We start from the raw sequence: 18,256 nt of genomic DNA on the forward strand, positions 1-18,256 counted from the left end.
TGTCTAAACTGCCGGAATAATTACAAGAAGAAGAAGAATTGTAAAAGATAAACAAAGAAACAGGGACAGTACTTGATCATCAAGTACAGATGGTTTCTTCCACCCTGTGCCTCTGCAGCGTGGGCTCACATTAAGGTCTGGAGTTTTGATGACGTGTGTGCAGGTCGACTTTAGAGTCCATTGGGGGGCCGTCCAACCAGCGCTCATCTCCGTCATGTCCGGTCAAACAGCTGTTTGTTTGTACTTCTTGTGGCTGTGTCCTCGGTCCTGTTGTTCTACTCTCTGATGTTGGTCTCTTTGGATTAAAGCGTCTGATTGATTAACTTTAGGTCATGAAGCTTCTCATGTCACAGTATGTGTTCAGTCTGGAAGCCTTTAATTCTACTTCCTGTTTACTGGTGAGGTCATAGGGGGTGGAGCATCAGACGAGACAACAAAAAAACGAGCTCGTAACAGTTGAATGTTTAAATATTTGTTTAATCTGTTAAAAAGTCACCTGATACAAACTTTCCCTGAAAACGACATTTAAAAATAATTACACCAACAACCAAAAAAAACACACGAAGCTAACGTCAAGTCATCGGTCAGTAAGAGGGTCGCTCTCTTTCACGGCTAAATCTAAAGTCCAATCACACGATGCAAAGATAAAAACTCTTCATACCAACGAAACAATCTGTCATTCCAGTGATCGACAGAATCAAACAGCTTGAATAAACGCCTTCATCAGACAGCGAAGGCGAGGAAGGAGGCCATCGAAAGTGGCGAGTAAACTGCTGCATACCGTTTAGATTTCAACAACATGTTGGCAACGTCTGGGACAATATGTCAACAAACGTGTTTGTGCAATTTAGAACGTGTACAGCAGTTTACCTGCAACTATTGCTAATCAAAAACAACTCGTTGTTGCCATGGTAACACACAGATGTTAATCTAATGAGATTGTATAGAATCATATCAAAGTTTAAAAGTTTCAATCTATTGACCCAACAGTCTGTGAACCTGAGAGACTTCATTCAGGTTACAGCGAGGCCCATCAGCGTTAACCTCTTCAACACCGTTCAATAACGGTGTTACCGTTCCTTTGAGCTGTTTGACCTCACTTTGGGATCCCTAACCACTTCCTGTTTCTGGGCTTAACTTCCTGTCCTAACCTTCCATCTACAGGAAGGGCCTTACTTTATTTCAAAATAAAAGCACACAGCGAGTAAAGTTCTCTCAGCTCAAGACAGGACAAACCTTCAAAATAAAAGCCCAACTATTTTTAAATGTGAAAAAATGGAATTCAAACATGCTAATCGCATGATTACTATAGTTTAGCAGTTAATGGTGATTCAAATGTTTAACGGTTTGACAGGCCTAGCTATGACGTTCAGATACCTTTAATAAAAAAGTAGTAAGATTTATTTACAGAGAACTGGAATGTTATTCAGAGCATCAAAAAAGCCTTCAAACTCATTAAAAAATATAAAAATGTTTAAATTTGGAAACCCTTCATTCAGTGAGTGCTGAGAGCGTGGTTGCTCTGCTGTCAGCAGGCCTCTTTAAAAAGACAGCTGAGATATCCTCGGCTCGTGTCACCGCGCCCACACTCGTGTAGTGCTTCAGGAGTTTTCTCCAGGCTCTGCTGGAGCTCAGCAGCTCCTGATTCCCTGTGAGACGACACAAAGCATTATGAAGCTCCACGTGAGCTTTACTTTGAAAGGAAGGTTTTTTTATTCAGGACGTCACAGTCTTACCGATGATGCACAGGCCCTCCTTGGCCCGGGTGATGGCAACATTTATCTGGTTGGGGTCGCCCACGAAGCCCAGATGTTTGGACAGCCAGGCTCCGTCTGGTTCGCTCTCGATCTCTTCGCTCGACAGAGAACACACTGTGGATATGATCACGTAACGCCACTCACTTCCTACAAGACAGAGTCACATGATGAGCCGCTGCTTATTAACACCATGCAGGTTTTTAGTGGGACCGACACGAGATGAACCTTTATACCACCGGAGTGACTTTCAAAGGTGGAAAACTGCAGCGACTTCAACAGGTTTCATTAAAGCACATCAAGAGGCGATGTGCCTCATGAAACATGTCAACAGAAATAAGATGTAAAATGGGAATATGGAGGAACAGTATGAAGGCCTTTCATTAGAAACAGGATTTTATAAGAGTCACTGTTACAGTTAAAGGACCAATATGTAACTCTGACCCCTAGTGCTTAAAATGGGTACTGCAGTCTAAAACATCATAAAGAGCTGTCTCCCCCCTGACCCCTCCTCTCTAGAGTGGATGCACACACAGGTCACCATGTGGTGGACACTGAAGCTTCAGTGTTTATCCAGCTCTGCATGGGTCTGTAAACCTTTCTGCGTTCTAACCTCTCTCCATTTTTCAAAAGCATCTCCAATATTGATCCTAGTTTGAGCACGTTTCTGCTCGTGGAGCTTATTAGAAACATGCAGAGGCTTTTTAGGTCGGGTACAATCACTTCTATCTGAACCACTTCTCTTGCCCGCTTCCATCACTGCAACACCTGTTGGTTTGACCTGATAACTGCTCTCATATCTGGCAAACCGAGGGGTGTCCAAAACGGCCGTGTGCCTTAAAACCGACTACCTTCTCTGGTCCAAACAAATCCAGAGCATTCAGGATCAGAATCTAAAGTTAGAAGGAGGACATACTGGCTGCTGCATTGTTGTCAGAGAAGCCAGCACTTCAACATAGCATGTTTCCTTAATGTCTGATCATGTAGTAAGCTCACTTTATCATTTCACTCTCTACACATCTCACTGACTGATCCTTTAGGTGAAATATATCCGTATGTAATACTTTAAATATTACACATTAAATTACTGTTTCGATGTGAAGACTTCTGAGAGGAGCAGAGTGACAGGTCACCTTGGCTTTTAGTGATTGTCGTCGCAGTGATCTTGTCCAGTTTCGTCTTCTTCAGTTGTTGTTTGATCTCAGTAACTTGTGCGTTATACGGCGAAAGAATCGCAATATCTTGCTGTTTGATTTTGGCTTTGTTCACCAGCTCTTCAGCGATGCCAATCTGCAAAAGAACCAAACCAAGAGGCTCAGATTAAACCACGGGTCAGGGTTAGGGTTAGCCCAACCCACGGTCATTAACAACAAAAAGAAAAAGTAGGGGGATCGATACAGTACCACTCTGTTTCTCTCCTGCTCGTTAGCTTTCGAGTTCTCGTTGCCCTTTGCCGTGTTGACAACTAGACTGACAGTTGTTCCTTTGCAGTCCCCGAAAACGATCTTCATTGGCTTTTGTCCCACACGCAGGACGCTGCTCGGCGGATCCACCCCGGTTTGGAGCTTTCCCTCATAATATTCTTTAGATGGGAACTCACAGATATCAGGATGCTTCAATGGAACAAAATAATAGTTAGTGAAGACTTTTTAAAACGTCTAGAAGTCAGCAAAGTCAAATCTCAACAAACATACCAAACGTCTACTGAACCTCATTTAGTGCTAATAACACAATAAGATGCTAAATCAGGTAAAGGTCCATCGTGGATACTAAACAAAGACATGCAGTACAGTTAAAAGGTACAAACATAAATATACAATGTGCTGTATATAATACACACTGTTTATGTGCTCACCATTCTGTACTGTATGTGCAGCATCACTGCTTTGCTCTCTGGCATCGTGTAGAAGCGTTCAAACAGAGACTTGGCCATCCCCAGCTTCCTCACATGCTCGTTCCTCACAACGGGCCGCAGCTGTTTGTGGTCACCGATCAGAACGATCTGAACGTTATAGAGAAGACGACATGTGAGCAGTACTGAACAACGATACAACCAGTGACAAAAACTCCACACACATCAGACTGAGGTGAGAAGCTCAACGTTTAGCTGGTTATTGGAACCTGGAGAACCCCTAACCCAATGGGAAAGCTGGATCCTGTTGGGAACCTGATCCCAGTATTTCTCCACCCTGTTGAAATCAGCCCCAAGCTGTCATTGGGCGAGAGGCGGGCTTACATCCTGGGCAGGTCGTCAGCCAATCACAGGGCTGACATATAGAGACAGACAACCAGCCACACTCACATTCACACCTACGGACAATTTAGAGTCACCAGTCAGAGTAACCTAACGAGCATGTCTTTGGACTGGATAACCTCCTCACAGAGAGGCTCCTGTCAGACGGGGATTCAAACCAGGAACCTCCACACAGAGAGGCTCCTGACAGACAGGGATTCAAACCAGGAACCTCCTCACAGAGAGGCTCCTGACAGACGGGGATTCAAACCAGGAACCTCCTCACAGAGAGGCTCCTGTCAGACGGGGATTCAAACCAGGAACCTCCTCACAGAGAGACTCCTGTCAGGACTCAGACACATTAAGGAGTGTTAGCTAAAAGCTCAGGCAGGTTTAAAGGAAACCACACCTTCTCTGGTTTGTTGCAGACTAATGGAATCAGAGTCTGGGATTCAGTGGCCATCAAACTTTCATCGATGAGGATCTGACGAGTGCTCACTGTCTTCAGCAAGTTCCGAGAGGAAGACTGCGTACATGTGCACAGCAAGATGTCATGGCTTTCAAGCTCATTTGTCCGAGCATCTCTGAGGAGTCTCTTGTACCTGAGATGAAACACAAACAAACACAAACAGTTCCTCAAATTCAAACTGAGGCTGAACACTGAAGATCCCTCACTTTTTTCAAATCTGACATTAATGCAAATATGCAAAACTCCACTTTGAATCACAACATAAAAACAATTTCCACATAGTCCCTGTGCACTCTATTCCATCAGCACCACAGTTTTGCTCTGTCTGACAGCGGACGTCTGTATGTTTAGTTTTATTTTGAAATTGACCGGATGCTCTGTGCATTTTCTTGTCTGACTTCCTGTCCGTGTCGTTCTATTCTGTACAGCTTGGCTCGTGCCTGCAGCGTACTCTGTTGGAAATAGAATCACAGCGTATTTGAAACTGAGCAGAGCGTAGTGGTGCTGCTGGCACGCTCCAGAGACGGATTGCGGCACTTGCTGTGGAAACAGAAGCATTGACTTGAGTGGCAGCGAATGGTGGCGTAGTGTGCAGCACTGACAGACAGTGGCGTGTACAGAGAATGTGGAAATTGACAGTAAATGGAGCATAATTGAGTAAATGGACTTCATGATGTGTTGGAGAATACCTGAAACTAAAGACTGAGAACTGATCAGGAGAATGTTTACTGTGGGAATAAATCAACAGACAAGTAGGAAGACTTTCTTATAAACTTCTAAACTATCAGACTGCTTCTTACAGCCTATGACGCCCCCTACTGGACATCAGAGTATTTGTATCATTGTTTGAAAAACAAAGAGTGCATCTGAACTTACTCTTTCACCTCTTCATCACTCAGCTGGTCTGACTTGTTCTTTGTCCTACGGGCGACTTCGATTCGCTTGTCAAACTTGTTTATTTCTTTTGAGTAGGGGTTTTGGTCCTCTCACATGTGGTGATGAAGAGTGATGCTCCTAAAACCAGGTGAAATATGCCAGGATCAGTTTGGAGTTCTTTCATTACTAACAGGGTGAGTATGTGTGTTTACAGTACCTGAGCTCTGGTTTGGCACGTGTTTGGAGTGTACTACGGGGAAACTGAAGGGTGCCGTCTGGATAAGGGTAATCCAGCATCTCCACTTGTTGGCCATACACCCTGAGCGGTTTTATTTTGCCCCCAAATCTTACCAGGTACTCTGTGTAACAACAGTAAACACACATACATGAAGTCGGGTAAGAAAAAACACAACGTCATGCGGGGGTTACTTCAGTAGAGACACAGAGGAACTTGCCTGCGACAACATCAACAAACTTGTTGGACGGGCCGCAGTAGAGAATAATTTCATTCTTGTCAACAATGTACAGCTGAAGAAGAAATTGTGTATCGACAATTAACCTCAATGTCAGAGTCAAAAACTCTTAACTCATACGTCAGGCAGGGGCTTTGGGATGATTTCCACTGTAAAAGTAGTGTTCTTCTAAAACACACAGTAAGGAATTGTCTCCATTGGCAGGTGGTTGATGTCAAACTCCACTTTACTTCCTTCATATGGAGGTTTGTTCAGATCCACTTTTCATGTTACACCGTGGGCCACCCATGTGAACTCTTTTGGGTCCACCAGTGCAGAATGTTCTGGAGTTGAAGTCAACTTCAGACCTCTTTTGCGTATGCACAGAAAACACTGTGAAAGGTCACACTCAATGGCCCATTTATCAATCCATGCCTGCGGTAAGAAGAAGCTCCCTGATAGGGTTCCTCTCTGCAGTTGTTTGAAGGTTAACACCAGGTTCTCGATGACGATGCTGTCCTCTTCTTTCACTGCATTGGCAGCAGATTCCATCTCACACAGTGGTATCCAGATCTGTACATACTCCTCAATGTTTCTGTAATAATTCTTTGACGGATCAGCTGCAGATCTGGAGAAGCATGTGATAGGACTGTGGACGTGTTCCACACAAATCTCAAACTTTGGTTTAATACGCACCAACTGAACAGTAGGCATGTGGTAACCTCTTTTTAGCTCTGAAGTCATTTGGATCTGAAGGGTGTCACCTGCACTAAGGTCAAGGTTGATCTCCACCTCATGCCCACTTTGTGCCTCTTTCTCCTCCAAGCTGTCTGTGTCAGACTCTGAATCATGTTTCTGCGATGGCTGAGGCAGAGTATTATTTTCTTGTAGCTAACCTTTCATTATGAGATCCTTTGTAAGTTTCCAATCTTCTTTGTCAAGTGCTTCAACAGTGTCTTTCCATAGTGTCAGAGGAAGCTCAACACAGGGACCACAGTCTGGCCTTTTTAACTCTTCTTGGATTTCCATGTCGCCAGCTGCATAGATCCGCCTTTTCCATGTAAGTCTGACACTTGCATCAACATTGTTTGGTTGGTCCCACAACTGCAAATCCCTGTACATAATTGAGAAACTCTCTCTAAATATGTTCTTGTTAAAAGGAAATGACACTGCAAAGCTTTCTTTGGAAGAATCCACACTGACAACAAAGGCTACCTTGGAGGTACTTTGTTTTTTCATGTTCACGGCATATAAGAGCTGCTCAGCCTTTTGGTCACGCTCCTTGAGCTCAAATTCATTGCAAAGACTCATTATCTCCTCTTCAGTGTACTAGACAACACTGCTGCTTATGACAGAATGCAAAAGTCTCTGCAAAACGATGTCCATGTAGCGCCTTATCGGTGATGATGCTTGTGTGTAAAACGGTACACTCAGAGTGTAATGTCCAACCTGGGATTCGGAGGAACCAAAGGGGGCGACAAAAGCTTTACCAGAGGACCTTCTGAACTCATCAATGACTGGTTGGAGAAGAGGGTGGATGTCATCTGCAGCAATCAGGTCAACCATTTTGTCTACATCATCAGCTTCAGCAGCTGATTGGATATTGTTCCACACTTCAGTGAGTATGGGGAAGTTTTCACAGTTTGGGGCTCTTCCATTATGTTCCACTTTGTGCCGCACAGCAGAGGACAGCGGGATCAATCCTCCACATTTCTCTTTGAATTCTTTTATCTTTTCGGGATCCGGTTCTTCCTGGCAGCGCAGGGGAGTGCAGCACTTGCTTCTGTCTGAACTAATCAAAGTCATTGATGCATGTGTGTTGTATAACACACTCAGCTCCTCGATCATCAGATGGGCTTTACGCTTCCCGGGAACTCTATGTTCATCAGGCTGGGAGTAGGCCCAATCCACAAGTCTTTTCTTCCTCTGAGCTTTTGCAAAACAGTACGCCACGCTCACACAGTCTTCTACTGTTTTAAATTCAGGTCCTGTTCCACGTCTCTTAGTGATCTCTTCTTCTGCCTCACTATAGGACAGCTTCTGATTCGAGTTGATTATCGACAGCTGGAATTTGGGCTTTCCAATGATCTCATTTGTTTGCTTGTTTACTTGGATCATTAATGAGACCACCCTGCGATCTTCACCCTTGAGAAGACTTAAATGTCCAGTGCTCAGGTTTTCAGGGAACATGTGATTAGGTTTCTCATCGTTACAGTAAAAACTGGTACCACGCTTTTTTGCAAACACATCTGATTTACTGCCTGGCTGCACATAGCTTGCAACATCTGCAATATGGATTCCCAATTCATACTGGTCTCCCATTTCCCTGACACTAATGGCATCATCCAAGTCCTCTGCTTCTTCAGGATCAACAGTGAAAGTGATCTGATCACGTATGCATGTCCTGTCTTCATTGTCCTTTGAGAGATCATCATCTGATGTTAACACATTGGTTTCAACTTTGAATTCCTCATTCAGGATCCGTAGTCCATCAGTCAAAGATGTGCTGACTGGAATTATTTCGATGACCTTCTCCAAAGGGAAATGATAAGGTTCTCTCCAGCCAATCACTTGCACCATGAACACATGATTCTGCCTGAGCTTTCCATTTATTCGTTCATATGCCACAGGTTTTCCCAGTTGCATATTTCGATCCCATATTGGCAAAAAGTTTCTTATTTTTTTGGTGATCAGTATGCGTATTCTGGGCTCAGATCTTTTAATAGGAATCATCAACCTTTTGACAAAATTATCTTCAGTATTTTGTCTTGGTTTGCTGTAATCCTCATCCTCAAGCAAGCACACAAGTAGAGAGGCTGATTCTGCCTCCTTCATGATGCTGACCACTTTTGTTGATTGTAAGAACACTTCGTCTCCAGTAAAGACATTACCCATGTTGGCCCTTCCTTTAATGAAAAAATGTCTGGCAGGGTTATGAAATAGAATGACATTACCTCTGTTAGATGACTCCCTGAACACCTTCCCCTGTGTGTACTCCTCTGGTTGATTGTTACATGACTCCAACAGGTCTTTCCCACCATCGATCTTACTGTACGATGATCTGAACTTTTGGTGATTGATGTCTTTTCCTTGGACTGTGTCTTCATTTAAACTGTATTCTGATTCCAGTTTCTCATCTTTCTGCTCTTGAAGTATTGTGTCATTGAGACCGTCACTCTCTTCTGCATGTTCAGTCTTCTGAAACCTTGTCGTTTCCATTACGTCTTTTTCAAAGAAGTCTTTGGTGAAATGCTTTGGTTCAACACTGTTGTTGCTGATGCAATGGTCTATGTAGCTCTTCCAGACTCCAGAGCATTTCCCAAAGCAACAGAGTGCAGCGGAATCTCCAACCACTACCACCTGGGACTGAGCCCTGGTCATTGCAGTGTTTAACAAACGGGCATCATTGAACAGCTCCAGACCAGCAAGGTGAGACGTCTTCAGGCTGTCACGTGTTTGAACAGCTGTTATTACCACTGCCCTGAACTGTTTGCCTGTTAACAAATGAAGACAATGTTGATGCTAAAATGACAATAAAATATATGAACAGTTATATAAATATAACATGACTTCAGCAATCCTTTCTAACCAACATAATGGGATAATCACGCAGGAGATTTTGGAGAGCTGCATTGTAACTACCTTGCACATTTGTAAGATTCTCAACACAGACTCCATGAATGCGATACGGCTTTCCAAATTTTCTGTATCTTTGAACAATAAAAAAACAACAGAGATGATTAAAACTGACTGTATCTAACAGGCAGTTTCATTTTGGCAGAAATATACATTATATTATGATGATATTCCATCTTTTGACAACTCTAACGTTTACCTGAATTCCCTCTGACAGGACACAGATTGAGTCTGGGTCTTTGGCCCCCCAGGTCGATGGCCACTGTTTGAGAATCTCTTCCACTGCTTCAACCACTTTGGTTACCTCTTCTTTGTTGTACCAAGACAAAGACACCATGTCCAAGAGACACTCTCCCCTCACATGGTAAAATTTGAGGGCATGGCCGTTGGCAGGAGCTGGGATATTTCCAACAGCTTTGATGACATCATTCTTACCCACATAGAAATAAGTGGACACAAACTCCACAATCTCTGACGTTGAGCGGTAGTTTTCACTGAAAATGATAGTAGTGGAACAAGCGATTGAGGAGCGTTTGATTTGAATGGTGATGGTCATCGACTGAGAAAAGCTTTGGCCACATTTGCATGTGGTCTCCAGCCAAAACCACTCTAGTGTCCGGTCCAGCAAGACCAAGGGCCAACAGAGCTTCACACTCCAGCATCTGAGAGGCCTCATCAATAAGGATGTGGGTGAAGTATCCCTCTGGGAGCTTTAGGTCTACGAAACGTCTTGCCATTGATGTCGTGGTTATGACTATTTTGTGGCGATCTAGAGCAGCTTCCGTCAGTGGCAAAAAACACTGTCCATCCTCAGAAAGGAGGCAGTATTTCAGAGTTATTGCATCTGTGGCAAACAGAGCCTTCCCATATTTGTTTGTTGCAGTTACATTCTGTACACTATAACTGGCTTCTCATGCAGCCCTGTGATTTATATTGAAAAGTAAAAGAAAATGACACCAGATAAATGCAATGTTTATGAGGTAGCAGTCTGTATATGTGGTCACAGCGTTAACAAGCAACGAGACGAGGAGCTGCTGATAGAGAGAATACACTCATTTTAATCTGTGATTGAGCATCTCTGTTGAGCATCATGCTGGTGTATCTATGACGGCAGCACCATGGCCTGTAGTCTGGACATTATGACATGCAGGGACTACTGATGGTGATATCAGCCATACTTTTACTAGAGTCATGAAAACCAGAAAACTGGCAGTTTGGGTTTTCATCAAACATCAGAAAAGTGTAAAACGATGAATCTAAAGTCATCACTGGGATGTTTTACCTGTTGGTGTAGATGCAAATCAGCACTTTGCTGTGAGGCTGCTTACACAGCTCTCTGGCTGCAGTAGCGAGGGTGAACGTTTTCCAAGTTCCAAACGGTCCATAAATGAGGAGCGGTGCCACATTTCTGGGGACAGTGGAGTTCCCCGTGATGAAGCTGATTGCTGACTGCTGCTTTGGGTTCAGCTTCTTGTGGAGAATATCACTTTGAGGAACTGCACAATCTTTGAGGTCTGGTAGCACTCTTTTGGTATCAGGAAGGAGGTCTACGGCCTTGTGCATGATGCAGAAGCTGAAGCAGTCCAGCTGAAACTGTACCTCCATTTGATACGTTTGATTTCCCTCGAGTGACAGATCAGAGCAGCATCTTTTAGACAGCTGCAAATACATTTTGTTCTCACTTGTTTTGTCATGCAGGATGATGGCTTCGTAGACCTTTGAGTTTGTCCCATCTGAAGATATTGGGGCGATTAGGCCGGACTGGATGCTGCGCTTTAGAACCTGTCCTTCAGGGGTGTCTGGAGTGAGGTTAGGTAGAAGGTAAAAAAGGTATCGAGACTGCACAGTAGAGTTGTCCTGGAGGAGCTATCATAATGCCAAATTGTGTGCTCGTCAAAGTATCCAGAGTTATGATTTCACCACGAACATTTAGTCTAAAGGAAATATAGGAAAGGGTTGAGAATTGATTCATAAATATTTATAAATTCGATGTTTGTAAAGGAAAAGAAGGATTTAAGTGTCTTACCTTGAAACAACCTGGTCCTCTGCTCGTTCCTCATCATAAAGGAAGTGGTGCATTCTCTCTCTGTAGTTTTCATGATTCAGAGGGGTCTGGTTGGTTCTGGAGGATTTATACAGGAAGTTAATCTGCAGAGGTTTGTACTCCTTCAACAGCTCCTCCTGCTCTTCTGTCCTGGACGAACCTGGAATAATGACTCTGTTCCTTCGATGCCAACGCTCAGCAGTTTGAAAGGTGGCTCTTTGGTTTACAGCTGGGTCTTCGGTTTCATCCAAGACCAGCTGCTGTCCTACTCTTACTCTGAACTTCTGAACAGGTCTCTCTCAAAATCCAGCACTAACCATTGTTCGTACAATCCAGGGTTGATGGATGTAAAAGACACGGTGATGTGGTAGGTCGTGTCCTCTACAAGAAAGTGTTTTCCTGTCAAGTAGATGCAGGGACTAGAACTCATGTTACCGAGGCTGAATGAAACGCCTGGTTCTTGCTTCAGGAGTACAACATGCACAAGTTGTCTCTGTAAAGACAAGTGGCGATTAGTAGCTTGTCTGACAGTTTTTAACTTCAAATCAGTCTTCCCCAATGATGTTGTTGGTATCCATAATGCTGCAGCCATGTTTGTTTCCTATGTTGTGTTTACCTGTTACTTAACCCACACCTGTTCCCCGAGTGTACGATGAGTCCTGTTCAGGTCTACAAGGCTCCGAACTGACCCATACAATTTGTTGCCATACCGTCATTTCTGGTGTAAACACAGATCAGGTCGTAGTGCACGCTGGAGGTAACACTGATTGTTCGGTGACTGAAAATCATTTGATTGGTGCAAAAAACAGAGTCAATAAACTACATATCCCACATTCCATTGAAAATGATCCCTCTTCTTCTTAATGTAACTTTAGTCGTTGTAATCTTGTTACATGGGTAGTATAGTTATTTTCCCCGACATCGTGAATAAACTGTGTTGTTCTTAAGGGTCGATATCAGACGAATTTGTGTCTCCACAGGAACAGAAACCAACGTTTCACACTCAGGTAGCTCCTGGTCAGTCTAACTGTGATGGTTATGACATCATGGCGAATAATAAAATCCATTATGGAGATAATAAATGGGATATTTACTTCCTAAACCAAACAGTAGAGCTCTTTACCAGGTAGTCTGTTTGGTGCTGCAGAGAGCGCCTCTACTGTCTTATGAAAATGTTTCTGCGACTGAACTTAACTGTACATGAGCAAAGTTACACAGCTAATATAAAAACTTCTGATGCTAGCTGTCCAAGTTTTACCTCTGTTTCCACCTGGAAGTGCCACTGCAGTGTTCCATCGGCCTGTTCACGCTGAACGCTTAAATCTTCATCACAGGAGATGCTGACGTCGTCAACTTGTTCTGATATCTGTTCAACAGTGACAGTTACATTCTCTCAAATGAGATTGTTGTGTATAAAAATCAGATATATTAATTATTCCTAAATATTATCTCTGCATGTGATACACACTGTAGGGATGAAGGCCAGTAACGCACACGACAAGCTAAAGGGGCCGACTTGAGCCTGATTCTCTCCTTCTGACAGTCCAGATGTTTAAACGATTCTGAAGATTATCTCGCCAGATGTTCCTGTGCTGTGAGGCAGTGGCGTCACTAGGCTGTTTTATTAAAAGGATATTATTTAATTAGCCCCGAATATAATTTTTTTGAAAAAAAATAAAAAATACAACTTTACGACGGTCCTTGAACGCCCCTCGTTTACCGCACGACAACAGAGCAACACAATCTCTGTATTCAACCGTGGAATTTATGGACATGATATCTGATATGAGTTTACACATCCGAGAAAATACAGCCTCTATGCACCGTTAGCCTACTGGTACTATATTGTCAGCTAAAGTAACGACGCTAACTGCTGGTCAGCCGTTAATACTAACCTTAGCTGTGTAAACTGAGTGACACTAGAAAGAAACATGGGGATTCCAGGGGCATCTCAAAATAAAGTAGCCTAGTCCTTCTAGATAGTCCTTCTGGCAAGAGAATAAACGGTTTAAAAACATAACCAGACTGTTTACCACCTCAAGTGAATTAACCTATCCTATCCCCAGTCAGATCCATATAGGTAATGGAAGGTCTGTCTCACTTGTATTCATTTTACTCTGAAATAACTTGAATGGAACTTTAGATGTCTGGGGATAAGCAGCACAGCAGTCAGGTAGTTATTTAAAGCTATAATAAACTGCATATTTTGTTTATTTAGGTAAAGCATTATGAAAATTTTTGCATGCGCAATAAAGCATACAAATTTTTTTGCCATTTCCCTCTGGGCTAAGCCCCGGATGTTTCAGGAACCTAGAAACGCCCCTGCTGTGAGGTATTAGCAGTGATCTGATCAGTTCAGAAGGAAGTTATTGTTAAAGGTCACATATCCTCCTCTTCTTCAGTTTAAATAAGTCTCAGAGCTCCTCAAAACATGTGTGTGAAGTTTCTTGATCTAAATCCAGTCCGATCCTGTATTTGATCATGTCTATAAACCCCTCTATTTCAGCCCTGCTCAGAACAGGCTGTTTCTGTGTCTGTACCTTTAAATATGTAAATGAGCTGTGTCTGCCCACGCCCCCTCTCTGGAAGGGCTTGGGTGTACTCGGTCTTTCTCGCTCTATGTTCTATTGTTTACGGTGAGAAGGCAGACTCAGAGGGCAGAACAAACACCTAGCTGTGGGAGTGTCACCCACCTGGGGGAGGGGCTACTGCCCTTTGTGATGTCATGAAGGGAAAATCTCCAAACGGCCTGTTTGAGCACACATTTTCTGAAAAGTGGAGCAGGCTAAAGACGGAGAGGATGGACTTTTCTCATCATTGGGGGGTCTGTAGACGGACTAGAGACACATGTTAGAGTTAGAGGAACATGGAGAAGAGGATTTAAAGAAACTATAACCTTTAATATCAAACATGTCAAATATTTAGGATCTCATCTCCTGTTGTGTGGGGGGAACCCTGAGGACAACAGAGCTCACTCTCTGTGGATTTTCACGTGAACAAAACAATAGCCAATCAGGAAGTGAGCTGACTGAAGGAGGAAAATCAATATTTATTCTCCTCGCTCTGTAACATGTTCACACCGTCTTTATCTTTAACTATCTAACTTTATACAGAATTTTTAATCATGTAGAATTCAAAGATAGACAGGATAACAGCGTGGTACTCACGATGTGCACCTCGTTACTGCTGTTTCTGTACTCCTCCAGGAGCTTTTCATTATAGCACATGAGACCCTGAGCATCCATATTGTCTCTGATCTCCTTCTCCTCTGCAGCTCGCATCATCCACTCCTGCAGCTCCTCCACAGAATGAGCTTTGGGGCACTTGCTGCCATACTCACATGTCAGGGCTCTAAAGGATGGATGACTCATCAATCAATCAATCAATCAATCAATTTTTATTTGTATAGCGTAAGTGTTATCAGGAGACACTTTTACAGCAGGTAAAAGACCTTACTTATTGTTATGTTAAAAAAAGCAGGTAAAAGACCTTACTTATTGTTATGTTACAAAAAGCAGGTAAAAGACCTTACTCATTGTTATGTTTCAAAAAGCAGGTAAAAGACCTTACTTATTGTTATGTTACAAAAAGCAGGTAAAAGACCTTACTCATTGTTATGTTACAAAAGCAGGTAAAAGACCTTACTCATTGTTATGTTACAAAAAGCAGGTAAAAGACCTCACTCATTGTATGCATCCAAAGTTGCTTTCACAAAACTCTTCTACGCTGAAAGTGGTCATGGTTACAGTCAGTAACTTCACAAAAGAGGTAGGCTAAACAAAAACGGGCAAAACCGTAAACCAAATTACCTCTAAGGTAATCAATACAAAATAGCCTTACCTACACAACAAATGACCAGCTAACAGGTAGTTTACCGGACAGGAACAGAGATCCACCACGCTACTCTGCAAGGCGCTTAACCGAAGTGCACAGCCTTCACAGGGCTACTGCTTATGTTATACAAACAAAGCACAACCGACAACTTTGAAGCAACAATTACTTCCAAAACCAGTATCCGCAAAGCCAAACAACACAAATAAATATCCTTCCCGTGCAAGTCACAACACGTAAAAGTTTGTTTACTTCACCCTATAGCTAGCTTCGTTTTACATACATACACAAACATTTGTATTGGTGAGAAGGTAGCACCTTGCAGCTAACCTGCCCGTAGCTACGCGCCCAAACCTATTTCTAAACCTAGCGACATGTAGCTTTTCCCGAGCTGAATACAACTCAATTGTGCCTTTTCTCACAAAAAAATGTTTGGATGTAACTAGCTACCTAATAAGCCGGTTCGATCAAGGATCACTGACGCAGGTCATTAATCCTCAAAAAGATCCTGGACGAGCCCCCAATTATGTTACGAGCTAGCACCGGCTACACATATACATACAGCAAAACTAGCCCTAACCTGAAGTGTGACAGAGAAGTCAAGAGATGACAGGTACGGAAAGGACTGATTCTCACACAGGGAAAAAATAAGGTTAGGTCAGCTCACCTGTATGCGGGTCTGCCGGGGCACCGGCGGCCTGATCGCACCGGATGGCTTTTAGAGCGACGAGCCCAAGCTTCGTGTATGAGTTCAGTTTTGTTTGTTGTAGTTGGATCACCTAAGATACGGCTGGTTTCTAAAACAAGTTCATGGGAGTGGGTCATCTGTTAGGTCCGACAGCTTCCAATTTGGCATCCATACGGGTCCTCCGTCAGCTGCCACTTCACCTGTCGTATTACGTCATTTAAAGCGACAGAGCACCGCTCTGAGCGCACCTCAGGAATTGTGCGTTCAAGACTATCGGACAAACCAGTAAACACAGCTTAAACCCATTCTCTATTCTCCCCATGAAAACCAGTCCAAAGTAATTAACAAAACAGACAGATAAGGATAAAGAAGAAGAACCTTACTGATTCCTAACATCATATTACAAAAAGCAGGTAAAAGACCTTACTTATTGTTATGTTAAAAAAAGCAGGTAAAAGACCTTACTTATTGTTATGTTACAAAAAGCAGGTAAAAGACCTCACTCATTGTTATGTTACAAAAAGCAGGTAAAAGACCTTACTTATTGTTATGTTACAAAAAGCAGGTAAAAGACCTCACTCATTGTTATGTTACAAAAAGCAGGTAAAAAGACCTTACTTGTTATGTTACAAAAAGCAGGTAAAAGACCTTACTTATTGCTAATTCAAACAGCTGATCCAGCACGATGCTTCACAACATTGACAGCACTCTGACACTCACCTCTGAACATCTGTACACATTTTGGATGGACCACACTGGTGTTCAAAGAATACAATGTCTACATTTTTAAACCCATAATCCCTAACGATAAGGATTTAATGGAAACCCTGCAACCAATTAGATCCCAGTGTCAGACGTTAAAACAGGTGTATGAAGCTGTTGGTGTTAAACAATCTGGCTCACAGTGAGATAGAGCGCACGAGTGTTTGACGTGTAAATCAGTCGTGTGGTTTACCTCTCGCACAGCCAGAAGTCAGCTCGCTGGCCATGTGGTGGCCGCCGCCCTCTCCATCTGGTGGTGGTGTCCTCAGACAGTGACTGAGCATGCTCCAGAGAGGAGCAATGCTTGTAGAAGTTCTCGGGGGAGGACAGGACCAGCAGGCAGACTTTGCAGTACATTGACTGATCCTTCTGGCTCAGCTGAAGAAGATGAGGCCGGATGGACAGCCCGTCATGCTCCGCCCTCCACACCAACATCTCCACCTCGTTCTGGGCAGAGCGGCAGTGACCGGCAGGGTGCCAGCACGGCTTCCCCTGCCTGACGTGGCTGCAGAAGTCGAAGGGACAGTTTGGTGGAATAGGGCGCACCTGGCTGTAGATCTTCCCGCCGTTCTCTGACAGGTGATGGAGTAAGACGGGCTCCCGGTTGTGCGCTGCGTCTGCTGAACAGGTGGCGTTCCACCTTTTGCCTGACAGTTTTTTGTCTTGGAAGCAGTCTTGACACAGCTCGATGAATACCCCTGGAAACTGTTGGAGGATGCTTTGAGCTGCGTGTTCAGGAGTTGTAGCTGCCTCAGACTCTATGATGAGTCTCATGAACTCGTCTCTGTCCTGGTCTCTGACATGGTTCCATACCGTCGCCTCCTCAAGGCTTCGAGCAAAGGTGCAATTCTCTCCGTGTTGAGAGCATCCAAAGCCCTCGTTGAAGTACATACACTCTTTGTAGAAAACATTCCGACCAAACTGTCCGGATGTGGGACACTCAGAGACGGGACGCCACTGCTGTGAGGATTTGAATTTGGCTAAAAACAGATTTCTTCTACACTTGTGACCTACTGACTGAACTGTGTACGTGATTTCTTTGTCTTTGGTACAACACAGCTCACAGGCAGCCTTCAGATCCAGAGTTTTCAGGATGTCAGGTTGGTTGGCGTTGGATGGATCAGACGCTCTCTCAGTCTGAGCGATCAGCTGACAGAGAAGAAAATGATCCACTCTGTGTTGCTTCTCAAACGTCCACACGGCAGCTTCCTCTTTGCTCCTGGCAAAGGTGCAGCGGTTCTTGTGTTCCCTGCATCCAGAGCCCTCCTTGAAGTAGTGACACATCTCATAGCGGCTCGGGTTGGGGATCTTGGGACGCCTGGAAACTGGCATCCCAGTGCCATCCCTGGCTTTGCAGAGCAGCAGGCTGCGCTCACACTGATGCTGCACTGACGTCAACGAGTACGTTATTTCTTGCTCCTGGACGGAACATTGAGGACACACCAGTCTGAGGGAATGTGTGGATAACAGAGGAGCAAGTTTGGACTCGCTGGCTGACATGATGAAACTCT

General features: G+C 43.8%; 1 protein-coding gene across 1 annotated transcript; it reads right to left on the minus strand.

The window, feature by feature from the left end:
• Nucleotides 1-465: 465 nt before the first annotated feature.
• LOC132993617 (helicase with zinc finger domain 2-like) lies at nucleotides 466-18,256 on the minus strand. Its single transcript, XM_061063550.1, is given in 21 exon segments — nucleotides 466-1,649; nucleotides 1,737-1,904; nucleotides 2,888-3,044; nucleotides 3,158-3,367; nucleotides 3,610-3,756; nucleotides 4,397-4,589; nucleotides 5,333-5,470; nucleotides 5,550-5,691; nucleotides 5,788-5,896; nucleotides 5,929-9,278; nucleotides 9,427-9,494; nucleotides 9,636-9,923; nucleotides 9,925-10,327; nucleotides 10,578-10,597; nucleotides 10,703-11,232; nucleotides 11,234-11,354; nucleotides 11,447-11,765; nucleotides 11,768-11,957; nucleotides 12,723-12,830; nucleotides 14,632-14,815; nucleotides 16,939-18,256. Coding segments are annotated over 21 exon segments (8,310 nt in total). The 5' UTR covers nucleotides 18,246-18,256; the 3' UTR covers nucleotides 466-1,491.

This window comes from Labrus mixtus, chromosome 18 (assembly GCF_963584025.1).
Source record: "Labrus mixtus chromosome 18, fLabMix1.1, whole genome shotgun sequence".
Lineage (NCBI taxonomy): Eukaryota > Metazoa > Chordata > Actinopteri > Labriformes > Labridae > Labrus > Labrus mixtus.